This window comes from Molothrus aeneus, chromosome 14 (assembly GCF_037042795.1).
Source record: "Molothrus aeneus isolate 106 chromosome 14, BPBGC_Maene_1.0, whole genome shotgun sequence".
In the NCBI taxonomy this organism is placed as follows: domain Eukaryota; kingdom Metazoa; phylum Chordata; class Aves; order Passeriformes; family Icteridae; genus Molothrus; species Molothrus aeneus.
The window spans coordinates 653,796-681,729 of record NC_089659.1 but is presented as its reverse complement, the minus strand read 5'-3'; the positions used below and the strand labels follow the sequence as shown (position 1 = coordinate 681,729).

At 50.9% G+C, this 27,934-nt stretch overlaps 1 protein-coding gene across 1 annotated transcript; it reads right to left on the bottom strand.

Annotated features, from left to right (window-relative positions):
- Nucleotides 1-574: 574 nt before the first annotated feature.
- Nucleotides 575-25,980, bottom strand: ENOX2 (ecto-NOX disulfide-thiol exchanger 2). The gene is made up of 15 exons (XM_066559464.1): nt 25,871-25,980; nt 18,290-18,427; nt 16,753-16,884; nt 15,042-15,197; nt 14,138-14,344; nt 13,386-13,619; nt 11,639-11,851; nt 10,055-10,161; nt 7,839-7,953; nt 7,293-7,474; nt 6,632-6,739; nt 5,772-5,828; nt 4,695-4,803; nt 4,339-4,424; nt 575-3,018 (listed from the first exon to the last, which is right to left on the bottom strand). Exons 3-15 carry the CDS (start codon nt 16,847-16,849, stop codon nt 2,887-2,889), a joined length of 1,803 nt encoding a protein of 600 aa, XP_066415561.1. The 5' UTR covers nt 16,850-16,884; nt 18,290-18,427; nt 25,871-25,980; the 3' UTR covers nt 575-2,886.
- Between the last annotated feature and the right edge of the window lie 1,954 nt (nt 25,981-27,934).

Sequence of the window (27,934 nt, the reverse complement as noted above, 5' to 3'; positions counted from 1 at the left end):
GAGCAGGGCTGGATGGAAGGAATTGCTCTTCCCACGCTGGACACAGAGCCTTGGCAGGGATTGCTCATTGCTCAATCCCCTCCATCCTCAGCTTTTCCTGCTCCCATCCATGGGCAACCAGGACACCCCCAAAGCATCAGCTGTGCTGCCTGGTAAAACCTAAACTGGGAACGTGTGGCCTGGGCTGGTTGGGGAGGGCCAGTGGATGATTCCCACCTCAGCACTCCATGCAGACCTTCCTGGTGCTCCACCATGGCATCTTCCCCGTGACAGTGTCTGGCAGGGTCTGGCACAGGCTGGGCACATGGATGCTCTCCACATCCAGGGTCCCTGCAGAGCTCTGCTGTTGAGGAGCTCACAGACCTCATGGGGTGGGATCTACAGCTCAGGTTGTTCCCAGAGGGTTACAGACCTTGGAGAGCCTCCCAAACCTCTACCAACACCCAAAATCAGCACTTCCTTGCCAATGAACACACTCCTTGCCTTGATCCCTTTGGGGGCCACAGCCGGGCTCCTGTCCCATGATCATGGAATGGTTTGGGTTGGAACAACAAAGAAAGCAGCAGGCCCAAGATTTGCCCATAAAAAATGTTTATTCCTTAAAAATACAGCATTCATCTGCAGGGACACAACTAGTCAGAGCATTTTTTAAAAGGGTTTTTATCTGCTCCCAGTGTGGCAAGCGCTCAGTGTTGGGAGCAAGGAGAGCAACAGCCTACGTGGGAACAGCCTGGTCCCAAGGGAAGATCTCAGTCACCCATCCCTGGGTGTCACATCAGCAGCCCATCTGCAGGATAGATTTCTCCTGGGAGAAACCTCAGCCCCTCTGGAAAGGCCCTGGGACAGGGGAAGCAGCAGGACCCTGGGGTGCTCTAGCCCTGAATCACTTCCACAGCACCAGCCATTGCCCCACAGGTCCTGGCTCCTCTCCCTTCTGCTGCCCCATGGAACAACCTGCCCGGTCTCTCCAACAGCCCCAGCCCCCTCAGACCCCCAGGAGGTGGCTCTGGCTGCCCACGGTGCCCTGGCCCCATATCCCAGCTCCCACCCTGCAGCCAACAGAGGCTGGGACCCAGCCAGTCCTTGTGCTGCGGGAGCTGCCACACTGGGGAGCCCAGCCCCGTCCCCACCGACCCCACCACCCCTTCCCTGCCTCCGGGTGCTCCAGCCACGGCTGCTCTCAGGGCTCTGCAACTGTCCTGACTCCTCAAGTTTCTTCCTTGATTTTCCCAAGGAGAGCTCTCACTGAGTACACACCACCCTGCTCTCTCTCCACCTGGCTGACCCCAAGGGACAGGTGGCACAGGTGCCACATTCCCACCTAGCACAGCAGGGGTGTCTGCTCTGTGACCACCCTGGCTCGCCCAGTGCCTGGGGAGAACTGGTGCCAGGCTCTGCCAGTGGGAACAACAACAAGGAGGATGATTCACTGGGGCTGGAGGATGAAGGTGCAGGAAGAAATGCAAGGGATCTGGAGAGACCTCAGAGCCTTGGGGTGAGTGGGAAAGGGAGCAGGAGCACAGGAAGTGCTCTCCTCTGTCCTTCCTACTGCAGGGAATGGTGAGGGGACAAACAGAGCCAGCAGGTCAATAGCTGGCTCCAAGCCTGGCTTCACCAGCGGAATTTTGGGGTTTTGGATGAGGAATTGGTCCACACACCATCAGGTCTCTGTGCCAGGTACACAGAACACACCAGAAATGTCCCTGTACTCACCTGGGCACTACCTTGGCCATGGCACAGGGTGGAGAAGCACCCAGCAGGATGACACCAGGGTTGGGGATGTGTCACACATTTGGGAAATACCTGAGAACAGGAACGTATGAACTGGGGCTTCTCCCCCAAGTTAGGTGGGATTAATAGCCCAAGTGAAGGGCACCGACACCTGGGGCATGGGGAACAAAGAGGAGGGGCTGGAACTGTGCCAGCTGCCGTGCTGGGAGCACATTGGGATGTCTAGAACAGGAACACTGCACGGGGTGACTGAGAGCTCTGCAGGTGACGCCAGGCTGGGAACGTGAGGCTGCTGTGGGCAGGAGGATCCAGAGGGCTCCAGGCAGGCTGAGCTGTGCTACCCTGCACCTCTGCACAGCTGGGCAAGAGCATGGCATGCACTAGGAACATGAAGAACAGGGCTGGGAAGGATCAGGAGCAGAGGAGTCTGTGCTGCTTGAGCTTGGTCTCCAAAGCAAAGTAGGTGAAGGAACTGAGTCGTAAAAATCACCAAAAGTCAGGCTGATGTCGCTCTTCTCCACCCACATCCCCAGAAAATTAAACACCCTTCCCATGTAGAAGATTCTGTACACTGACCCAAAGCATGAGTGGCACTGCCAGAATCCCCCTCAGCCCCAACACCTCAGCTTAACTGCTAACAAAGAGAACAGCAAAAGAAGAAACAATTCCTTGGCTCAGAGGCCCTTGACACATCTAAATCTTCTCTTTAAACATACCTTGGCTTTTACTAATAGAAATATCTAAAAAATGCCTTTTTTTCCCCTTTTGGTGATCTAGAAACCAGAAGATGCCCCTTTGTTGTTGCTTCAGGACAGTCTGTGGCTGTTCCTAGCAGAAGGAAGGTTGAGGAGGAGGAATTTGGGCACACAAGCACATACAACATTGGCAGAACACACAGTCAACACGCTGTGCTTCAAAGGGTCAGGCAGGAGCTTTTTTCCCCAAATATATTGAACAGCACTTGCCCAATAACAAATAACTGATCAAAGCAGCTACAGAACTTGGAAGTTCTTCATGTGCTGCTCTGGACTTGGTTTCACTTTTACACTTTGTACCCCGAGGCCATGGTGTGAGGGAATCATCAGGAACAGAGGAAGGAGCATCCCAGGTTTTCTCAGCATCCATATCCCACTGTTTCCAGCGTTAAGTCAAAGCTCAAGTCATTTTCAACCCATCAAAGCCACAAAACTTCCACCTCTTCTCCAGGCTGGCCCCAACCCCGCTCAGCTCCTGCCGGAACGTGTTCTGCAGTCGTGTCATGAGCACTTCCACCTCTGCCGTGCAGATCTGGGGGAACACAAGGAAAACAGCACTGAAAGGGAAGGATGGAAGCCCTGATGGCTGCTGATAATTCAGACTCAAACAGTTACATGGCTCGTCCAGGCTCTCCCTGAACTCCTGGGGATAATGCTGGGACACCAGGAGCTGTGACAAGAGCTAAGACTGGGGTTGCACCACTGCACAGAAGGAACCTGAGGTGCGCCAAAGGTCGTGCCAAGCCATGCTCAGGGCTACAGGCAAGAGCCCTTCTGAAGGGCTCTTCCATGGCTCCAAACCACCTTAGATCTTAATTTTTGTGCTCTCTGCTGATGATCTTAGTGAGAATGATGGACAGGGAACAGTGGAAAGATATTCCCCTTCCTTTCCTGTTGGCAGCTTCAAGAAATCAGGTCGTACTTCCAAGTACTCCCCCTCCTCTGCCTCACCTCAGGCCCAAAGATCTACTCAGGGTTAAAAATAACATCCCAAACTAATCTGAACTCCTGCAAGAGTCAAGGAGGAGACAGAAGAGCTCAGAAGGAACACAAAGGACAATGGAAATAGCCCTAAGTGTGAGCGAACATGAGGAGACTGATGCCACAGCACAGGTTAAATAAAGGGTGGGCTCTCCACAGGGGTTCTCCCAAGCAGAAGTTCCCAGAAGCCCTTCTCTGCACTGTGGATACCAAAGAGGAAGTCCAGAAAGCAGCTGAGTGCTATGATGGCAGTTTTATAGGAGTTCCAAACCAAAATAAAGGCAGCTGGTGGCCCCACAGACAAATTCCAAGCTAGAATGAGGAGATAAAATTATTAACTCTGTCTTTATAAGGCTGGCGTGAGCAAGCCCAGGGAGCCATGTTTTCTTAGGAAAGGGTAAACTAAACACTCATTTATATACACAAGCAGCTGGATAAGTTCCAATCCAAAGACAGAATTCCCATGACTGTGAGGCCTCCTGTCCCTGGGGCTCTTTAAGGAAGACAGCTGGAGACCAGGATAGAGGACAATGAGATGTAATTCCTTCCTAAAAGAATAAGATGTAATTCCTTCCAGAAGTCTTTGCACAGTTGCTCCCATTTACTCCAAAAAGGAGCACAAAGCCAGCAGGACATGGGACTGCTTGGGGGTGTAGTTAGTGGTGAACCCCAAAACTGGGCTGCTTTGGGCAACCTGGAATAGTGCAAGTGTCCCTGCCAGGGCATGGAACTGGATGGGCTTTGAGGTCCCTCCCAACACAAACCATCCTATCATCCTGAAATTCATGCCATCCCCCATTCTCTTCCAGCAGATTTCTGCAGGGAGTAGAGCTCAGGCCTCGCTGTCCAGCCCAGGCTGTCCCACACCCACCTTGCTGTCCAGGCGCTGCAGGTAGGAGCAGATGTATTCAATGCTGGCTCCAAAAGGATGCACGTGGAGAAATGTTGAAATTATCCCTGGGGATAATAGGAACACCACAAAGGTCATTGTCACGAGACAAAAGCCAGCTGGGACCACCAGCCCTGTGCCCCGGCAGGCAGCCAGGGGTCACGAGGCCACACCCTGACCCCAGCAAAGCTCAAGGTTTTCCTCAGTTCCAGGACTCCCACCTCCCTTGGGATAAGCAAAAGAGCCAGAGGTGGGCAGGAGGAGTGCAAGGTCACCTTGAAGCAGGTCCCTCTAGCTCAGGTCTCTGGAATCACCACCGAGGAGCCAGCAGAACTCACCAACTAAGAGAACTTCTCGTTCAGATTTCACAGGGCTGTTGCTCAAGGTCTTCTCCACTGGACATTCTTTCTCCTGGCTGCAGGCACAAACTCTGGACGTGCTGCTCTCCTGCAAAAGCCACAGGACACGTTCCAGACAACCTGGCACACCAGGGACTGGCTTGGGCAGGCTCCACAGAGCATGCAGGGGTGTTTTCCTGGTTTTCTGAGTCACTGCATCCATCACTGCTGTATCTGAAGTTTATTTTCAAAAATGCTCCCAGCAAAGCACAGCTATGTCCATGGTGCTGGGTGTCATCCATCAAGTGAGATGAAAAAGTCACAAAGTTCAGCAGATGCCACCACACACCCTGCACCAGCCCTGCTCCCTGCCATGACATCTGCTCCACAAGGGCCTTGCTTTAAACAACAAAATACAAACCAGACCATGGCCTTGCCATGACTGATTAAGCTGCAGAGGTTTATTTTCCAAATGCCCACACTGACACAAATGGGATTAATCAAGTGCCATGGGGCTGCACAGGGCTTAGGATCAGACTGTCCCTGACTTGAGTTTGTGGTACTGAATTAAAAGAGAATTGGGCATAATTTATTATCCCTGACATAAACACAACAATGCAAAGATGGTGGCTGCACTAAAAGCAGAACTTGCTTTTATTCCCTAGTTTTATGTGGAATTCCAGTGGCCTGAGAGCTGTGGACAGCTATAATTGGGAAGAGCTTCCAGTCACCAGTGAGATGGGCTGGAGGGAGGCCAGTGACCAAGATAGAACTGAACAGTCCCCTGGGTTTGCTCAAATTCTTACACCAGTGCAGTTCTCAGCTCACAGGGCTGAGGCTCTGCCCAAATGGCCTGAGCTTCCACATTTGCTTCTAGAGGAGAAAGAGCAGCTCTGCCCCTGTGGAAGCTGATCCAGGGACTGCAGCCCAGCAGCTACACTGCAAACCCACAGCCTGCCTGCTCCTGAAGATCACAGAATCATGGGATGGCTTGGGCTGGGAGGGACCTTAAAGCCCACCCTGTTCCACCCCCAGGGACACCTTCCACTATCCCAGAGCAGCAGCTCTTGGACTTACATTCCCTTGGCAGTCAGCTGCATCTCCCTCCTTGTCCTCCTCATCTGCCATGCTCTGCTATATATGGACAAAGAAAGGAAAGATTACTGATGATAATCTGTTATTTTTGTTTTGAAGATCCTGCTCTGATTATTACTGGAATACACAAAACCATTTTTAGTTAGCGGAAAGGCATTATCTTCCCTAGCTCCTGGCACAAAAAAGTGGGACTACAGATGGAAAATGAGATAAACCCAATATCTGGCTCTGTGGGCCAAGGGGGAAGTGCTGCCTCATGCTTCTTTTGTAATTGTATCTGTGCTATAGAGGAAAGAACCCAGCAAGCGTAGAGTCAAATCCACAATCAAATCAGAGGCGATCAAACCTGAGAAGCAGCACTATGGATTTCTGTTTGGAATACTGCATGGATTTTTGTTTGGAATAAACCCAGCAAGAATAAAAATATTAAAACATTCACAAAAATTTCCAGTTCCATAGTGCTTTATGGAGTGCAGATCAAAACATGCTCCTAAACCACAGTAGTAAATATCAGTGTCTGATAACTGAGACCTTTTTCCTTGTCTTTTAAAAGCTCACACTGCAGAAAACCCCGTTCCAGCTGTGATACCACTGTACACTGGTCAGAGACAGTCCTATTTTATTTATACAGTTGCTGAGATTGTCTCACAGGTACATGAAGCAAGGTCCATTCCTGCAGGTCCATTCCTGACAGACATCCTGCAATTTGACAAGTAATTTTTCCTCACTTTCTAAGGACAACTGCTCGAAACCAGGGCTGGGCATTCTCACCAGGAGTGCAGGACAGATGTCCTTCACCACAAAGGTGAGGACTGCACAAGGAGGACCTGCATGGCACATACCTGCTCCTTCAGGTTTTCTAGTAATGTTTCTATTTTAAGTTTGTCTTCTTTCACTTTTTCCAACTCAGCTTCTCTCTTTTTGTACTCCTCTTGGACTTTCAAAAGATGCTGGAAGAGAAATGATAAACTCTTAACCTGCCTTCCACCTTCTCAACCTGCCTTCCACCAATTATTGTTCAAAGACCATAAAATTTAGAAGGGCTTTTCCATGAAGACCAGACAGATCACATCCAGAACCACGACAAAATGAAATATAAAAGAGGGATCCACCTTAGAAACACCTTTGCCTATTAGCATAGAAAAAAACACAGTTGTATAAACATGGGGCAGTAATTCCATCCCCAATGGATGGGATTTCCCATTTCTTAACTCAGCTGGTTATGGACAGACTTGGTACTTTGGAAATCACAGTAAAGAGCACACAAGGAATCCTTCAACTATGGATTGCTTCCATGGGACTTATCAGCTCACACACAATCCCTGGTATCAGTATTTTCTTTGGTGTTTTTTTTTAGCAACACTGGACACAACAAAGTTGCTCCCCCTGCCAGACTGGATCCTGCTAAAATCCTGCTAAAATGTTTTTCCAAGTGTTTCTGCCACCCATCCCAGCCTCTTTCCCCTGCAGCACAGCCCCAGCTATGAAAAATTCCAGGCCCACCTTCTGCATGCCCTGCAGAGCCTGCTGGAGGAGCTTCATCTGCTGCTCCTTGGTGGTGTCCTCATCCCTGGAGGCCTTGCCCTGCTCCTGCTTGAGCAGCTCCACCTCGTTGCGATAGGCGTCCAGCTGCCAGCGCAGGCTGTCGTTCTCCTCCTTCAGCGCCTCCACCTGCGACACCAGCGCTGGGGACAGCACAGCAATGAAACCAAGGAACCCCTGGCTGCCCTCCCCACCCTGCACACGGGCTCAGCAGCTCGGGTTACAAATCCTGAGCACACAAAGGAATGGCTCCAGCTGTTTGGGATATCACAGGGCTGGAGCCCCTCTGCTCTGCAGCCAGGCTAGGAGAGCTGGAGCTGTCCAGCCTGGAGAAGAGAACGACCCAGGGAGACCTCAGAGCCCCTTCCAGGGCCTAAAGGGGCTCAAGAGAGCTGGAGAGGGACTTTGGACAAAGGATGGAGTGACAGGACAAGGGGAATGGCTTCCCACTGCCAGAAAGAAACCACTGAAGAGAAGCACATTATGAGCTCTAAAAAGGGATTTTACCTGACTCTTCTGTTTCTTTCATCTCTGATGGATCTTCTATTTCTTCATCTGACATTTCCATCTCCTCCTCTCTCCGAATGCCCATCAGCTCATCATTGTGGATGTTACGGATCTCCTGGGGTTCAGAAGGAGAGAAGGTTTCAATACAGATTTCAAGGAACAGGTTGGCTGAATGAAAAGTTCCTGATATCTAGGTCTGCAAAAAACAACTCCAGGACATGACTTAAAAACTGGCACAGATTATTAGATCAAGGGCAATATCCAGCACAAGTCACTCTGTCAGAGCTACTGGGATTACGGACCCTTCCATCTCCCTTCTGCTCTTGTGATGAGGCAGCTCAGCCTTGCTGTGCAAACCTGAGGAACTGGAGTCAGCCCTAATTCTCTGGAGCCAAAAGTCCCAACCTGAGCTGGGACAGAGCAAACCAAGCTACAACTGCACCTTTGCATGTACAGGGACCTCCTCAAGGTGACCCCAAAAGGCTGAGAGATCCTTTAGCCATCATCTGATATCTACAATGAAGTAAGAGACATTTTAAATTACACCTAAAAATGTACCATATACTAGCAGCATTTTTATAAATATATAAGTATCTGCCAAAATCTGTATTAAGAAGCTGCATCTTGTGGCTTCCACCTTCCTTTAAGAGCAGTCCCTAAGCTGGGGGAGAGCAGAAGACTGAGCCTGGCAGCTGAAGTGCTCCTGAAAGAGGCTTCACCAGTGGTCTCACAGCCTCTTCCCATTGGGAGAACTTACCTTGGAACAAAAGACAGCTCCAACTGGAGAGAGAGCTCCCACCCCAGCCACAGCCAGTGATCAGAAGGCAGGGAAGAATGGGAGCACTGGGCTCAGAGTGAATGTGAATCAGCACTTGGCTTCTCAGGTGCAAAAGAAACCTTGGCTCCTCTTTTAGCTGCTACAAAGGTTTGACTCACTGGGATCTGGAAAGTCCCATAGGTACAGTCTCACGGGAGATCACACCTGGAAACTTCCCAGGACAACATGGGCATTTAGTGCTCAAGCATGGTGCAGGATTAACCACCTGCTTGATACCACCAGGGCCCTGGATGGGCCTGATCCAGAATCTTTCCAGGCTGCAGCTTTGCAGGAAGGTGGCCTGGACACCCCAGTCCACAAGGATCACTGGCCTGGACACCCCAGTCCATAGGGATCACAGGCCAGGATACCTCCAGCCCACGGGGATCCCAGGCCTGCACATCCCTGGCCTGTGGTGATCATGGATCAGCAGCCTCTCAGCTTTGCTGAGATTCGCTCTGGATATTAAATAATCTTAAAGGTGAAAGACACCTCCTGGCTTTGCTGAGATAGACTTGCTTTCCAAGTTTGTGGTAAGGAACTCAATATCCCAGACAAATCCAGAACCACAGGAAGATTTACACTGGGGTAAGCAATGACAGCCAAAGGGAACAGGACAGGGTGGAGGAGTGGGATAAAACCTCATGAGACTCAACAAGGCCAAGTGCAAGGCCCTGCACCCCCAAGGTGGCAGCTGGCAGCATGGATCTCATCAGAGCCCCCAGGACAAACATCTCCCCACCCAACATCTTCCAATGGACACCCTTTCTTTACCTTAGCTTCCTTATTTCTGACATTCTGCCTGACTCTCTTATCTGATTTTATAAAATCTTACTAGACTAAGAACTATTCTTCCTCCTGCAGGAAGAGCAGTGGGAGTGACAAGCATTCTTCCATCAGTTCCTTTCTGATCACCATTTTTAAACCACACATTTCATCGTGTCACTTCACGGGATAAATACACAAACATGAGAACATCCTCCCTCAAGCTTTCCAGGCTTTTCATCTGCAATTATTTACACCTCAAGGTGGAAATATCACATAAAATGTGATAAAAGATTCTGACAAAACTTAAGAGTTGCTGGTTTTTTTAATCTCTCTAGAAATCCTTCTTGCTTTAATATTAAAACAAGCAGAAAAAACAACATTTATCATCAGTATTATGACTATTATTTTGCACAACTTCCATCAGCAAACAGGTCTCGATGTATTGCTACTGGTGACACAAATACCAAGAGAAAATTTATTACCTGTACCACAAGAGCCTCCTGAGTGATTCCCACCTCACACTGTGAAGGAAGGTGTTGTTATCCATGCGAGCATCGCGCAAACTGAACATCAACATCCTGACAAGCAAGAGACCGTGCTGGAGGATCTAACACAAGAAAAGATTACCAACCTCTGCTTGTTTGCACCACACGCTGATGTTCTTACGCTGAGCTTTCGTGAAATGGTCCCAAGCCTTTTGTTTGGAGGCAGAATGGTACACGGCCACTATCTGCTCGACTGGAGTGGCAAATCAGCAGCAAATCGGGCCCGAATAGCATCCAGAGAGGGCGAACAAGAGGAGTAAAGGAGTAAAAAAGTGGAATCAGGCAGGTGGTTTGGCTCCCCTTTTCTCATAACACTGCACTGTGTTGATGCTACACTCATCAGGGAGGGGGCTCAGTGTCTGGAAAGAGCCTTGTGGGCTTCACCAGGCCAGTGCCAAACGCTCACAGAGCAACGACCAACTGGGGCATGGGCTCTGCTCTCAGCTGGGAAAAAGGCAGGACATGTGGAAAAAAAAGGCAGCACAGGTGCTGAAAAATATCCAAATATGCTGTGTGAGGCTGGCTGGGAGTGTAAGTTCAGAGGGGTAGGACTCACCTCTGAAATGGGGTGATGAGCTACAACCATGAGATGGCCTTTGGACAGTGCCACAGCCTGTGTGAGCTACAGGAACACGACCAGGACCAAAGCAAAGGCACCAGCCATCAAGTGTTCTGGGATTTATTCCTCCTGCTTCTCTAGAAAATTTAGAGGATTTGGAATACACAAAGTGTTTCTCCTTGGCTGAGAGCTCACCCACAGCACAGAGCATATCCACTTGATTTTTTCTATGTTTGTGATGCAGTACCCATAATTCTCACAAAATAAACACATCTCCCTGCTCGTTAGAGTAACCTAAGAGTGGCTATCAGTCTTGGTTTTAGAGAGTGGAGATACACAGTAGTCTCTATTACTACTTACTCTGCAGTGCTCATTGTAAGTCCCTCTGGACCGTGTGCCCGTAGTTTTTACCATTAACAGAATTTGAAGGAAAATAATAATTTTAAAAAAACAAGTAACAGCTAAAATTACTAGATACAAAACCAAAAGTTAAGAATGCTCAAAAGCTAGGCAAGGGGCTCAAAGAAAATTAGTACAATTGTGGAGAAGGTACTTGTAATGAAGTAAAAATATTCAGATTTACTAAAGCAAGGATGTGTAAGAGGCAATGAATGGTCTGAGAAACGATTACAAATCACATCCTGGAATTAATACAGTCCATGCCTCTTCTTGATTTCCTGGTCTTATAAAGTACTGGGATTTGAAAGACCCAGGGTCTGCAACAGGGTGTTGGAAGCACTCTGCTGGTCCTACCTTTTGCGAACAAATCCTGCACACTTCGCTGAGGCACCAGATTCCCAGGAACTTACCTTGTTTGTGCACAGGAGGGGTTGAAAGGATGACAGAACTAATAACAAGACGATAATTAAGAGGAAACAAATTCAGAATTCATTCTCTCCTTCCCCCAGATGTGGACTCTTACTCCAGTAAAAAGTACCACAAGGGATTTTTCCCAGGTTAGTGCCATGTGATTCCAAATCAGCTGGAGCTGCACTGAAGCGATTGCCACTTCTTTTCCCAAAGCCCTTTTACTGGGGCCTCTCCAGACTCTGGAAATTAAGAGTCTTCCCTACACCACACAACCAACATCCAGCTTGGAGACACTACTCACACTGCACCAGGATCCCTGAAAGAGCCAGTTTGAACTTCTCTTTAGCTTCTTCCATCTCCTTCTCGTGAGCCGCCTTCTCATTGACCAGCCTGCGTATGTGGCTGTTGGCTGACTGGATCATGGAGTAGAAGTTGTTGGCAGTTCTCCTGTTCACTTCCCCGCGTTCTATCCAGGTCAGCAAGGTCTGGATGGCTTCCGAGAACTTGGTGTCATCTGCAGGAAGAAAGGACAACTTTACACCACAGCTCTGGGGTGGCCTGGGCAGCTGTCAGGTCCTTTCCTCAGAGCTGAACTGCTCCTTCAAAGGTCAGCATCCTTCAGGTGACTCATCACAACTCCTGGAAGCAGGGAAGGATCTAAACATGTGGCTGTACAAAGGAAGGCAAGTCCAGCACCAAGCTGATGAGCAAATCACCTGCTGAGGTGCAGCAAGAGGAGGAACAAGCACTAGAAACTTACTGGAAAACGTCACATCTACTGAGATGGAACCTTTTGTAAAAGGAGATGACCTCCAGCTCCAAAATCATCAGATCACACATGAATTTCAGGCTTCCAAGAAGGTCTTACATTAGTCCTTCCAACCAAAATTATGTGGAAGAAACTTGTACTGAACAGTTCTGATTTGCACAAGTTTCCTGCACTCAACAGGTTCGTTCAGCCTTGGGAAAATAAGATTTAAGAGAGACCTCATCACTGTGTCCTGGGGAGGGCTATGAAAATGGAAACTCCTCTTTTACAAGAGGGTTCACGTGGAAAGGATGAGGGGGAACGGGTACTCCTGGAGACAACTTTTCGGTACAGCAGCATTGTGGAAGTGCTGGACTCCCCAGTAGCCAGAGGCTTTCAAGACTGGGCTGGGCAGAGTGTTGGGCCATCTGGTCTAGACCATGCTTCTGCCAAGAAAGGTCAGGCCAGGTGAGCCTTCAGGTCCCCTCCATCCTGAGATTCCATAAATATGATTCAAGCACAGGGGTGTTCCAGATTGTAAGGCAAGATGTATTCTATTACCATCTGTATGGCAGCTGTCTTTTGTCAAGTGGGCAGTTTGCCTTATCTCTCCCTTTGAGTGACCACAATCACTCCTCCCCCGGGAGGGGACATCTGCTGATAACAGACTATTGAATGTCAGAGCATAGCTGATAAGAACTATAACACCCCATTGTGAGGTGCTCCGCCCAGAGGGAGGAGCCAAGCATTGCTACCCAGATATAATCCAGAGGTTTTGAGACACCAGCACAGCTTTCTCCACTGGATTCCCCAGAGGAACGGCAGCTGCCTCTTCTTCCACTGGATCTTCAGAGGCAGAATCCATCCTTCTCTACAGGACCCCCTGCTCCAACAGAACCACCCCGACACTGCAGGAGGGCTGCAGCCACATTTCCAATTGGACTGCTGCCAACACCCTGACCCACAGGGTGTCAGGTTCTGTTCTGACTCTGTCAGTGTTGTTCTAGTGTACTGCATTGTTTATTTTATCCTTTTATTTTTCTTCCCTATTAAAGAACTGTTATTTCCTGCTCCCATATTTTTTGCCTGAGAGCCCCTTAATTTAAAATTTATAGCAGTTCAGAGGGGTGGGGAGGGTTTACATTCTCCTTTTCAGGGGAGGCTCCTGCCTTCCTTAGCAGACTCCTGTCTTTCCAAACCAAGCCAAGGGGGTTTTTGACAAAAGAAGGAAGATGGCAGCAGAGCTGCTGTGTGCTTACCCCTGGAGAAGACAGAGCTCTGCCCATCCAGCCCCTCTCACCTTTAAGCTTCTCGGCCACCACGCTGCACTCATGGTCGGAGTAGTGGACGACGGGGGGCGGGGAGGGTGGGCGGAAGCGCTCCTCGGCCAGGCGGCGCCGGTGCCGCTCCTCGCGCGCCAGCATGCGCTGCTTGCACTCCCACTCGTACAGGTCATCCCGCGCCTGCGCAAAGTCCACGTGCAGCCGCCCCGTGTCCTTCTTGTCCGTGCTGGAGCCCAGCCGGATGCGGTAGCCTGGCAGGAGGGAGGCTGGTCAGTAGGACAGGGGACTTACCTGAGGCTCCCATGGCTAAAGGAGACCAGAGGGTTTGGCTAACAGGGGAAAAAAACCCCACTAAGACAAGCCAACCAGCCAAATAAAACCCCACTAGGACAAGCCAACCAGCCAAATACAACCCCACTAGGACAAGCCAACCAGCCAAGTAAGTCCAGCCCACCAGTCAGCAAATTAGAAGCAAACGTCCATTTTTTTAGGCACTATATACAGAATTAGCTGAATACTTATCTATGTAAGATGAAAATAGACTCTGCACCTCAGCCCAGTGTTTTGTAAACATTTTCAGGTGACAAAGTATCACTGCCTTTCCTCTCAAGAGCTGTTTTCGTATATTTAAGCAGAAATGCAATAGCAGCAGAAGGCAAACTGACACAGCATCAGAGAAAACTGCCCCAATTCTATTGTTCTGCCTATAACACACCACCACAGTTCTGTCCCAAAATTTTAAGCTTCCCTCTGAGCCAAACACACCCACCAGACAGGTAAAGTGCCTTGTCCACCATGAACTCCTCAGCAAAGCGGATGTGGCAGAAGTTCTTCTTGCTCTTGCGGATAGCTATGACCTCCCCACACTGCTCAAACACCTCCATGATGATCTGCTCTGTCCCGTTTTCTGGCAGGCCTCCAACAAACACTGTCTTGCACCCTGGGGGTCTCTCTCTAGTGGCTGGAGGGGGAAGATCTGAAGAGAGAAAGCAGAGCAGGTCAGGTTTTGGGTTGCCAGAACACGCTCCTTCCACCTGCTCGTCTCTCCTGAGAGATGACCACACCTTCCTGGCTTCCTCCCAAAACACACCTGGCTATGCCACACTCAGATTTACAGAGTGGATCCATAGCACTGCTGAGCTGCTGGATAAAAATAAGCACATTCACCAGCATGTTTGCAAAAAGAAGATCTTGGGAGTCTAGAGCCCTCCAAACACTCTCCTGAGTGCAGGAGGTTCACTAAACTGCTGTCAAAGAACACAAGCAGCACCAGGAGCTCCCAACTTCATCATGGAAGGTGGTACAAAATCAGCTTAAAAAACTGTCCTAATGTAAATAACACATAAAAAACATTCTCAGGGGATTTTGTGCTGCAACTGCACACACTCCAGACTTATGTGCTTGAGCTACACCTCACACTGCACACGAGAATCAAATCATGAGGACTTCAAACACTCAGTGACTGGAATGGCTTTTTCCCCAGACTTTATCAATCTAGCAGCTGAAAAAGCTATTTCTGAAAATGGCAAACAGTGACAAGACCAGGCTTTTCCTGTTGCTCTGTCACCCTCTTGCCAGCAGTGAGTCCCAGGAATGGCCCTTTTCTCACACACACCTGGGTTTATATAAACAAAGGGATACCCTATAGAGACAAAGCACAAGCAGACAGTTACGTGGGTTAGGTGGGAAGAGAGTGCAGCTCTTGCAGTGGATGATCTCCTTCACAGCCGGCATGTCCGGAGGGATGGGAGGTGGGACAATCCCCAGGCCTGGCATCATGGGGTTGATTGGAGGGATTCCAGTCATCATTCCAAGAGCAGGATCAAAATCTAAATGGGGGAGAGAATAAGGGAGTCAAGCGTGGGGGGTAGAGTCATACAGTGACTGTGAGCTCTGACAGCAAACGGGGAACACTCCCACGCATGCTGGTGAAAATCAGCAGCATGCCAACATCAAACTTTAGATCTATGCCCTTAAAATAATCTTTTAAAACTATTTCATTGCTCCTTGCCACAGTCAAGTAACTTTTCTCCGTTAAAATAAATTATTTCCTTCTCTCCTCTGTAGACACTGGCTCCCATCTAATGTCCAACCCTTCCCAGAGGTTTGTCCACAAAAAGACACCTGTGACATATGGAAACAGTTGAAAACCTGACCCAGTTTGGTTGTATGAAGTAGTTCAGCAGCACAGGCAGTTGTGACAAAGGCTTAAGGACATTAGGAAGAATTTGTACATGGAAAAGGTTGCCAGGCATTGGAAGGAGTGGAGTCCCCATCCCTGGAGGTATCCATGATGCGGCACTCAGTGCTCTGAGCTGTTGACAAGGTGGGGATCAGTGACAGGTTGGACTCGATGTGGAGGTCTTTTCCAATCTAAATGGTGCTGGGATTTAGGGCATCATCTCACCAAGCAGACAAGTGCAGCAATTGCAGCAGCTAAGAACCTGCCATTTCCTCAGTACTTTGAAACAGTCACAGCAAAAACACAGATCTGAGGCCAATCCTCTGCCACCAACCGGCTTTTTTTGGAGGAAGGGACAAGAAACATTCCTGTTCCAACTGTAAAACATGGATGTAGGAGAACATGGGAATTATATCCTTATCCATAGGATAGGCCTGTGTTGATTTTTCCTTCATGGAAGAATGTCAGCAGGAGAATGACACGGAAACAGCATCTCCACAGCAAAGCCAAATGTGAAACAAGGCCTTGGGGACAGGAGAGAACTCTATTACTGTGGAGAGAGTTGGGGCTGTTCAAACTGGAGGAGAAAAGGTTGTGCTGTCTGCCAACATAGACATTCCCTCCCCAGGTGAGCAGACAGGTCTTATGGCAGGGAAAACATCCTTCTTAGTGCAGCAAAGCACTGGAACAGTCAGTTCCATTCAGGACTTTGATGTCCAGCATCCTGCACTGCTGGGAAATCAGGCACAGCTCAGCTCTGTTCCTGTAGGAGCTCTTTCATCCAGTACAAGATGACTCAGCCATGCACATGTATTTCACACTACAAGGTGGTCATTTCTGGAGCAGAATTCTCCATTAATTTCTGCCATATCCATTTTGCTACCCTGTTGCTTTCCTCTTTATCTTCCTCACCAAGCACTGCAGCTCCATTTAGAGTAACATGCTCCTGGATATCACTGGTTTCCTGACCTCTGTGTGGCATCCTCCTCCTCCTGCACCACTGCAGGATACCTAAGGGTACCCCACAAAATTATTATTTGCATTAAAATACATGTATTCTCATCTCTTCTCAATTCAGGTCTCTAAACAGATCACTTGCAGCATGAATGCATTTCAAACACAGCGCAGTGTGTACATGGTGGGTGTCTACCCAGCCACAGTGCAACAGGCTGTTCCCAAAGAGCAGTGAAGGCTCAGCTCACCAGGCAGGAGGGGCTGTCCTGTCATGCCCATGGGAGCCATGCCCAGGTTGTTCATGGCGGTGGCCCAGGCAGTCGGGTCGGACATTGGCAATCCCATCAGAATGGAGTCCAGGCTCAGATTTCTGCCACCATCTGTTGAGAGGAACATAAAAGTGATTAAGGGCTTAGAGCAGATCTCAGCTCTGCCCAGTGAGGCTCTGCAGTGTCAGCACCCAAGACCAGAGCTAAACCCACTCTCAGGGAAGAGACAGTAGAAAAAAAAACACCAGTGCTGTGCTTCTGGAGCAGCTGGGACTTGGAAAACACCTTAAAGCACCTCAGTTATGGTTCACCCACTGCAATTAAGAGCTCTAAGGGACCTTGAAGGAGCACTGATTAAAGGTAAGGAGACACTGATTCCTCACAAGAGATTTAGGAACAAAGGACACAACCAGCAGGTATAAACTGTCAGATTGCACTGAACTGAAGGGAGCTGTCCCAGCAGGATCCTCCCACTGCCATTGAAGTGCTCTGTCAGCTCATCAAAACCATCCTTGAACTGTGCTGTAAAGTCCCTGATTCTCCTTCAAGGATTTTTAACTCTCCAGGGAAACAGCTGCATTTCACCCTCTCTTTCTGCAGCTGAGGGCTTTGCACATCACCTTCCTTCTGCCACAGGTGCAGCCTCATCCTTCCCTTCTGCACCTGGAACCTCCCTAGGGAAGTTCCCACCTCATTCCCACAGACTGCTCTGTCCATGCTGTAACATCCCACCTCCATAGCACAAGCACATTTCCCCAATCACACTGGTGGGATTGCAATTTTCAGCCACAATATAATCTGCAAAGGCATTATTCTGTGTTCCCTTTTTTCCCAATGCTCTGTGAGAAATCCTGAAGCTGGCATCTAGGAAGTTTTCCTTGCAAGACTCCTTGATCTGACATTACAATATCATACAGTTCTTTTAACACTTTGTTTTTATGACATTATCTTAAATGTGAATGTCTCTAGTCATTCAGCCTGAGGTGTCTTATCCTGTTTTAATTAAGGTCATGATTTTAATCTTGAGATTCTGTTCAATTAGGAAAATACATCTATTTGGACAAGTATAGAGAATCACAGAAGGGTCTGGGTTGGAAGAGACATGAAAAACCATCCCATTCCAACCCTTGCCATGGGCAGGGACACCTTCCACTGTCCCAGGCTGCTCCAAGCCTCACCCAACCTGGCCTTGGACAATGCCAGGGATGGAGCTGCCACAGCTGCCCTGTGCCAGGGCCTCCCCACCCTCACAAAGAACAATTCCCTCCCAATATCCCATCCATCCCTGCCCCCTGGCAGTGGGAGGCCATTCCCCACTCTTCTATCACTACATACTCCTTGGGAAGACCCCACAGTCTAAGCCTGGCTCAGGCACAGCGGTGGGGCTGCAGCAGCACACAGCTCCCCCTGCCCACCCTGCACAGCCACAGCCCTGGATCCAGGCCACTCTTCACAGAACCCTTGAGTCCTGCCAGCAATGGAGCTGGGAGCAGCAGTGGAGCTGGTATTGGCTCACCTGGGGGAATGCTGCTCCTCTTCCTCTTTCCCGGGCCACTTCCATCCTCGGCTGGGCTGTCCGACAGCCGCGGGCCAGCGGCGCTGCCCAGCCCCAGGGACTCGCTGCTGGCAGGGTCAAAGGACAGCTGGTTTAAACCTGAAAGAGAAAAACACACTTAGGGACTTGACTTAAACTGGTTTGTGATGCTTTTGGATCACTGTAGTGAGAGAAATGCCCAGTTCTGGGCACAAGCAGCACATCCCTCTGTCCTTTGCCTTGAAGGAATCCTGACTCCTGGCCCCAGCTCTGCCTGATCTGAATGTTACACAATAAAATATTACTCACCAGCACCAATTCTACCACCCACACAAATCAAAATGCCTGACAGTGTAAGCCAGGGGTGCATCTTCCCTGGGCTGATCAGCATTTCAAGCCTGGAAACTCAAAGGACAGAATTTTTCCCTATTTCTTCAGTCCAGAAACACACTGTTAAGAGTTATTTCAGTTTCACCAGTTGAGAATTCACCTGGAGTGATTTACTACCAAAAAACAAGGCACAACTGAGAACATCTTCAAAATGAGATGCTGTTGGAATTTTTGTCCAAGGAGTCTGCCACACAGCTGCTCTTGGTCACTGACATGGAAGGGGCTCTGGGATGCACATCCCAAAAAGGAGAGAGCTCCAGATCACCCACCCCAGCTGCACCCTCCTGTCAGGAAGCTGTGGAGAGCAAGGTCTCCCACGAGCCTCCTTTTCTCTAGGCTGAAGAGATGGGTCCAGTGCCCTGAATTGACCATTGAGTTCCTCACTCCACCTTCTGTCACAGTCAGCACTTGCAGGAATGCAAGGCCGAAGGAGCATTGAAATATCAAGTTTGATTTATCTTTGTCTCAGCAAATTCACCCTGAACAACCAATACAGTGGAAAAAAAGAAAAAAACAAATATTTTCTGTGGACCCATATAAAGTGATAAAAACAACCACATTTCTAAGGTGCTCTGTGTTCCCAGGGGAATCAGCAGAATTGAGAGCAGCAACAATGACAATTCCCATCCCAGGGTACTGATGGGCCGAGGCATTTGTACCAAACCTTCCTCCACTCCCTCTGCAGCGTTGTGATTTCTGTTCCAGAGGATTCCAAGAACTTAATAAACATGGCTGCTGGGTCTGGCTGTAAATAGCCAAGTGGGTACAGGGAGCCTGGCAGGCTCCTCTCCGAGCCACTGAAAGCTGAGAACGCAAGAAGCAGCCAAAAAAACAAGGACTATTCAGCTGGCAACAACAATAGTCACGCCCGGCCATGCAGGATGCCTACAATGCTGTGTTAAATATTCCAAAGTCAAAATATCATGGAGGTCACGAGGGCTCAGGAAAACAAATCTGAATGCAGCAGGTTAAAAATAGAGAGGTCGTGCACAGAGAAGACAGCAGGAGAAAAGAAAAGGAGCAGTTCTATGCTCACATTGGTATTATCCATGCAATAGAAAAGGCAAAATTGAACAAGAGTTTCCTTGCATTTGGCAATAGGAAAGGATGGAGAGAAGCAGTGGGACAGCCAGACACTGGTGTCACCAGCATGGACAGACACCCTGCTCTGGCTGCAGACAACACTGTGGAGACACCTGGCCCTGACCAGCACCTGAATGGACACTGCTCCAGCCACTGCTTTCCAACCCACTGGGGAGCACAGGCAGCCACTCACTCCAAGGATTTCCAGCTCCAGTTTGAGTGAGAATCTCAAATGTCCCAGCATGTCCCCAGGGCCAGTCGACAGTCAGAAGCAAAGCAGATCAGCTGGAAGGCTCTGGGTGGAGGCACCCGTGTGACCTGGAACAGGAGCCTTGTCCTCAGGGCTCACCAAAACAGGACCAGCTACCATCCACCAGAACCTAACAACAAACATCGAGCAGAAAACGCCTTGGGAAAGCTTTGCTCTCACTTCACCAGGATGGAGAAAAAGCAAATGTCCCAGTAAAGGGCAGTATGGAAAGTGGGTGATGGAAGCCGTAAGCAAGGGGCCTTGCTTGCTGCTCTCTAGCAGTAGTTTCCTCCAAAAATTATAACAAGCCAGAGAGAAGATTCCCAACACACTCTGGAGTAAGAAACCCCTCATTATGTTAGATTTGCCACCCTACACAGGATAAATGCTGTGGATAGCAGCCAACTTTCAGACCCACCTGCCTCTCTCCTACCATCTCAGCGAGCAGCCAAAGCTCAGCCACATCCCACTGGGTATAGAGGACAGGCTCAGAAGAAAGCTGAAGCTGCAGGAAATCCTCTCTTCTGGGCTCTGAGCAGGTTAAAAGCTGACAGACTCAGCCAGTACAGCCAGGAGACACAAACAGGAACATCCCTCTGTCCTTTGTTCCAACCAGAACGAGGTGTCCTTGGCCATTCCATGCTGCTCTGCTCAGGAGGGAAGGCACTAGCACAGGAGCAAACCACAGGGGTTTGCTCAGTATTCCTGTAGTAAGCCAGCCTGGAAAGGCCAAAATAAGATTTCTGCATTTGCTGGGAAATGCTACACAGAAGGTAAGGGGGGAGGAGAAAATCTGGGTTTCCAGCAAGTGTCAGAACTGGTGTCAGCACTTCTAGAGCCATATGTGGCACAGGTGTCAGTGTGCCCTTCATCTCCCTGTTCCTATCTCCAGGGATTTTCAGAAGAGTCCATTTAAAAATTGAGTGAGACATGAGGTACTGCCATAATGCAGTGACTAAACATTTAAAAATAAAAACTAGAAGATTCCTCAGCAGAAAAATGGATCAGGGAAAGAAGGGGGGGATGCTGAAAGAAAGCAGAAGGCGACTCTGAGCAAGGCCTCTCCCACAGCACAGCGGGTCCTTGTGGGTGGTTTTCCCCTCTGGAAACAGGTGCTGAGCTGTGCCTGATGGGAAGAGTCCACAGCTTCCCACTGGCCTAAGCAGCACTGACAATGCATAGCCCACTGTCCCACTGGGCTGGGATCAATCCAGGTCTGTGCTGGGGCTAAATACGGCTGCAGCTTCCACAGCACAGCTTCAGAAAGGGGCTGGGGAGAGAGGAAAGATCTCAATGTTCCAGGCATAAATCAAGGGAAGTATCCATCCTCACTGGGTCCCATGCCAGACCCGGGACAGGACTCGGTTTTCCAATCCTAACAGAGCTGGGCCATTTGCTTTAATGACCAGGGGGAAAATAAACCCCAAAAAGTCCCTGAGGCAAACTAAAAAGGCTGTTTTAAGATCACTACCATTACCAACAGAAAACACTGGAAATCACAACCAAAACACAGGATTGTGCAGCTCCTGTGAAACACTCCTGGGACCACTTACAAACAATACAGCAGCCACAGGGCTGCCACCTCAGGATTTGGGCAAATGTTCCCTGCTGGGTTCAGGAACATTCAGTTAAGTGGTGGCATGAGCTCTGCCACAAGCCTGGCACTGCTCTGGAGCAACAAGCTCCAACTGCAGCCTCACTCTGCCCAGGCACTGGAACAGCTTTCCTGCCATTCAACCAGTTAATGAACAGCAGAAACATAAACCTCTGCCCCAAAACTCAAATGACAACTATTACCAGGTATTCTGACACTGTCACACACCTAAAAGCCTTTCAATTCAACTCAAAAAGCCTGTGCAGGCTGTTGCTTGTATGGTCGTATTTTGGGATGTCCTGGAACCCTATCTGCTACACTGGGTCACACTTGGGGGTGCCCCAGGTCCCTCTCAACTCCTCAGGTGACATTTTGGGGTCCCCTGGGCTCCTCTGAACACATATTAGGCTTGTCTTACTGAGCATCAGGGGAACTTCAGAAATGGGCTGACACAGGGTTTACTATAAATACGGATTTACTTTATGCCACCATTGGCAAATTTAGGGAATAAGCACTGCTCAATCTGAGCAGGGTGCCTGTGTTTTTGGAATAAACTGGATTCTGGGATACACTGTGCCATTGATTACACAGTTCTCATTTTAAGCTCTCAAGAAATAAACTTGAGAGGACACCAAAGTACATCTGCAGCAATCGATTAGAACACAAGAGAAAAGAGACCAGCAGGGAAGGCAGAAGAGAGGGATACCAAAGCTTTGAAGTTACATTTTGATCCCAATAATTTCCTTTTGGAAACTAATTTCCAGGTTCAAAAACTACTGCTGGGCTCGTGCATGTTCCTCTACCGTACTCCTGGCTCAATTATCACTGGTAGAGCCTCCCAAACATCAGTCTGAGCCAGGAGCTGGCCAGGCACACTGATGAGAGCAGCACAATTTTGACAGTGACTTCTGTCAACTCCAGATAATCCTGCAGGGCAGCAGGAGCCATGCAGGGAATCCCAGAACCCCCCCCCATGTTACCTGCAAACTGCACGAGGAACATGGCAAGATGCTCATCGTAAGGCAGGAATTCAGACAGTTCTCCCACTGCTCCCAGCTTGGCTTTGTGTTTGAAAATCCAAGTGCCAGGCTGAGCTCCCTCACTCAGCTCCCAGCACAACAGAAAAGCTGGGACCCAGTGACAGCAGAACTGCCCTGGGGCAGGCAGAAGAGCCCAGGCGTGAGAGCCCAAGCTGGCCCGGGGCTGGCACCCAGCAGCTCCACGTGTCACCATCCATCTCCTGGACTGACACCCAGAGGCAGATTCCAGCATGCAGGGGATGGAGGCGGATGAGCAGGTGGGGAGGCAATTAACAGCCAGAGCATCTGAATTTGCCAGGGATTTCATCCATCACTGCTCTAAGCACTGGCACGCAGCTCAATAAACCCTGTTTGCATGCCTGAGATTAGTGGCCTTTGCACTGAAAGATTAATTCCTGGTAATCCTTGATGGTAAGAGGCACACTGCTCGCTTTCCTTGATTCTGGAAGCTGGTATTTGAAAGAAATATATTAATTTCAGGCAGCTAATTATTATAGCAGGGCTCTGTAAAACCAAGAGACACAAAGAGCCCCTTCCATCTTTGTGCCTGAGAATGCAGCAGTCAGCAACCCCAGTCAGGGAAACCAACCTGCAGAGTTTTCACAAAAATACAGCCACAGCAGCAAAACCAGAGGAATTTGACCAAGTCCTGTACGAGCTGTGCTCTACACTCAATGTTGTAACCCAAAACAAAGGAAAAAACTCCTTACCAGCATGTGTGTACATGTATGTGTATCACCAGCAGCAACCTAACACAGCCCTCGGTGCTTCCCAACAGTGAAACCTGTCATGCCCACGCCAAATTATTAAATACTCCATGAAATGTTTTCAGGATGCTCACAAGGCTCTGCCAAACCAGCCTCCCTCTGCACACACATCTAGGAATTCTAACCCTGGCATTTCCAGGGGGTGAGCTGCCCGTGATCCAGAGGATGCAGAGCAGGCAGCTACAGGCAGCTCAGTCCCATCCCCTTCTGTCCTTCCAGACTCCCTCAGCACTCCTGGAGAGAACATCCAGCAAGTGCCACCTCTGAACAATGCTCAACAGCTCCTGTTTTCAAAAATATCTTTTGGAAAAGCTAGGAGAAGAAAGCTGATGGGCAAAAGGATGCAGGACTAACTACACAGAGGTACTGGGAAAGAAAAAAAGGGGGAAGGAGAAAAAAAAAAGAGGAAAAAAAAAAGGGAAGACACAAAAAAAACCTCCAGTAAAGTCAGCAGTCAGGATCATCAGAAAACCCCACTGCAAAAGCTTGGACTAATGGGAAGAGAGCCTCGTGGAAAGCCAGCATCAGCGTGAGGAACTGCTGGCTGAGAGTGGAGCAGCTGGATGGAATGGACATGCTGGAACTGAAATAATGTCAGCAGAAAAGTTGGGGATTAAGGGAGAAATCTCACACCATCTTTGGAAGGTATACAGAATACCTCAGTAGCAACACCTGATCTTTGCAATGACTTGGTGATTGAACCTCATCCCTGCTACAAGCTCCAAACATATGACCTTCAACACAGAAACCTGACCTCACCCCAGCTCCCACACAGCTTTCAACAACTCAGCTCAAGGGCCTTTTTAATTAGATCCTCAAAATTCCTCAAATAAGCCTTGAAGAAACAGAGAACCCAACCCCTTGGCTTCCCCCACAGGGAGGAGTATGGCTGGAGTAAGAAGGAACACAAGTTGGGGGGATAAACTCCTACCCTGGCTCACCTCTATGCTTTCCCACAGTCTCACAGCTCTGCTGCAACTTTCTGCAGAAAAATATGGAAAAATACAATGGCTAATTAATGTAGCTACAGGGGAGGTAGGGACAGTGCAGACTAATGAGGAGCTTACCCAAGGATTAATGTTTGTGTAACAAACACGTGGCACTAAAGAACAAAAACATCTCCACGCAGCATGACATTGATGGACGTTACTGGTACCAGCACATAGCACCAAAATATGAGGAAAATAAGAGAGTAAGAAGCACATAAACCAAAGAAGCTCAATATAAATGCTCAAGGAATCAAATAGATGCATGCATGTGCATACAAGAGTTACAGTCCAGGGCTGTGGGAGAGCTGCAGACCACGGCAGCTGTGGGCACCAGCACGAGCATCCCCAAAGCTCCCTGTGCTGCCCACGGACCGTCTGCTGTGGCACCAGCAGAGGATGGGGGCGAGAGAGCAGAGCCAGGTGCATCCCACCTCGGGGGAAGCTGCTGCCACCTTCACCCCTCCACCCCTTTTGTAAACTGCTCATTCTTGGAACACCAGAGTAGTTTCTTTATATGCAGCCAATTTCTCCTTGTGCCGATTTCACAGGATCACTGGGATTGAAAGACCTTCAAGGTCACCCAGACCCACCAGCACCACCACAATAACCCCTAAAACACACCCCCAAATGCCTCAACACTTTCAGAGATGGTGCCGCCGCGCTGAGCAATTTATTCCAAGGCCTGACCGCTCTGGTAGGGAAACGATTGTTACTAATTCCTAACCTGAACCTACCTTGGCACACCTTGAGGCCTCTTTCCTCTCACCTTGAGCAAACACGACATAGCACAAGGTCCCGACCCCCCCGGCTGCTCCTCCTGTCAGGGCCTTGTGCAGAGCCAGAAGTTCCCCCCTGAGGTCGCTCCTTTTCTCCAGGCTGAGCCCCTTTCCCAGCTGCTCCGGGTGCTCCAGACTTTTCCGTAACAATCTCCATCTTTTCTGATGTAATTTTAATGTCCTTTTGGAAGTGATTTTAACTACCGCTGAACCCAAATGGTGGCACAGACATTTCCCACGTGGAATAAACTTTCCCACCTAGCCTCCCCACCACCCAGACGGACCCGGAGCCCTGCAGGTGTCCCCGCCAGTCTTCCCGAAGTCGCGACGGCTCCCACGAGGCCATTCAGGCCCTCCACAAAACTCCCCGGCTGGCTCGGCCGGGCCGGAGGTGCGGAGGAGGCCGCTCCTGCCCAGCGAGCCCCGCAGCCGGTCGGGCAGCGGCCCGGAGGGCAGCGGAGAGCAGGGCGGCCCCTCCGCACGCCCGAGCAGAGGAGCGCTCCGGCCCCGGCTGCTCCCGCTGCGGGCCAGCCCCAGCCGCAGCTCGGCCCCAGCCGCAGCTCGGCCTCTCCCGCCGGGGCGGGGCGGGGCGGGGCGGGGCAGGGTGGGGCGGGGCCGCCCCCGCTCTCCGCACTCAGGGTCCCGGGTCCGCGCCCCCCGCTCCCCGCACTCACCGCCCGGCCCAGCCCGGCCCGGTCGCTCCCACACGCGCCGCCGCTTCCGCCGCACGCCCCGCCCCGCGCGCCCCCGCTGCGCGCGCCCATTAGCGGGGCGGGCGCTGCGCGCGCACCGTGACGGGCACGTGACGGCGCCCGGCGGGGCGGGACCGCGCGGGGCGAGACCGGCCCCACCCCTCGGACCGGGACCATCCCACCGGGACCGGGACCATCCCACCGGGACAGGTCACACCCCTCCGGGACCAGGACCATCCCACCAGAACAGGCCACAACCCCCCGGGAGCGGCCACACCCCTCCGGGACCGGCCCCACCCCCCGGGACCGCGACCAATCCCACCGGGATCGTCCCGCCAGGATCGGGACCATCCTACCGAGGCCGGCCACACCCCCCGTGACCGGCCACACCGACCGTGACCATCGCACCGGGACCGGGAACATCCCAGCGGGAACATCCCAGCAGTAAACACCTCACCGGGAGAGAGCCGGCCCCGCAGCCGCGACTCCGCTGCTGTCGCCCTCCTTTCCGCCGCCCCGGTTCTGTGCTCGCCCCCCGCGCCGCTGCTGCTTCCTGGCCCCGGGCAGAGCGGCCCCCGGCTGTCCCCGGTACCGCCTCGAGCCCCCGGTAGCGGAGCAGAGACCAGCCGGGCACAAGGGCGTTTATTCAGCGCAGGGCAGCAGTGGGGCTGGCGCCCCCCATCCTTGCCGGTGCCGGTGTGGAGCAGGATGGCTCCGTCCCCCTCCCGCCATGGCCGCCCTGTGCCCCCCTGTCCAGCCGCTCCCGCGCCGTGCTCGGTGCCGCGGTCACCGCAGGCTGGAGCGGGACAGCAGCAGGGGCTCTCTGGGATGAGGGATGGGAGCAGACCTGGCCTCACAGGGAACGGCTGCCCCTCCATGTTTCCCAGTGGGATCTGGAGATGTATCCAGGGATGGAGCCCCAGCTGTGCCAGCCTGTGAGCCCCCTCCAGCCAAGGCTTGCAGAGGGAGGAAAGGGGTCAGTGCCACAGTGAGATGCCCAGAAAGGGACGCTCCACTGCAGGGGGAGTTCTGCCTCCAGCTGCACCTTGTCCCCCACCTGCACAGTGTCACCGAATCTCAGAATGGTTTGAATTAGAACTTAAAGCCCATCCCATTCCAACCCTCTGTCATGGGCACCTTCCACTATCCCAAGCTGCTCCAAGTCCCAACCTGGCCTTGGACACTTCCAGGGATCCAGGGGCAGCCACAGCTGCTCTGGGCACCTTGTGCCAGGGCCTGCCCACCCTCACAGGCCTCACAGGGAACAATTCCTGCCCAATATGCCATCCAACCCTGCCCTCTGGCAGCAGGAAGCTATTCCCCCTTGTCCCATCACTTCAGATTCTTGTTCAAGGTCCACATTCTCCATCTCTCTTGTAGGCTGCCTTCTAGTGTCCCCTGGAGGTGCGTCTGGAGGTGTCCCCTCTCCCATCCAAGGCACTGCAGTCTGTTCGTGGCACTGAGTCCCACTTGGAACGAGCTCCTGCCCAGCCTGGGCTCCTATCCTCATGCCGATTCAGACCTGCAGCCTGGCCATTCAGTGATGGACTCACGCAGCAGAGCTGGCAGTCAGGAAGCTCAGAAAGCAGCACAAGGCCCATGTCCAAAGTGTCCCTGTTCCCACTGGAACCTGCTGCAGGAAGATGTTGGAGGGAAGCAGAGGCTCAGCGACGATGAGGATGATCAAAGGCACAGCCGGCAGAGCTCAGGCATCACCAAGAACAGGCAGCAAATCCCCGGTGCAGGGAGATGATGGGCTGAGCCCAGAGCTGTGTCAGGCTGGATCCACCTACCAGATCCCTACAGCAGCCGCCAGAGCCAGCCTGCTCTGGGCAGCCCTCCACCAGGGTCAGTCCCTCCAACACAGCCAGGAACGGTGTCTGCCATGTGGCACCTGGTCCCAGGCCTTTCCCTGGCCAAGGGGGATGCCACAGAGGGCCTCTTGTTTGGAATCTTTTAAAGACGCTTTCATTTTTGCCTCTTTCTCTAGGATGGGGAAGACCTTAGCTTCATGGCAAGTTCTGGATGCAAGTGGATACAGCCATG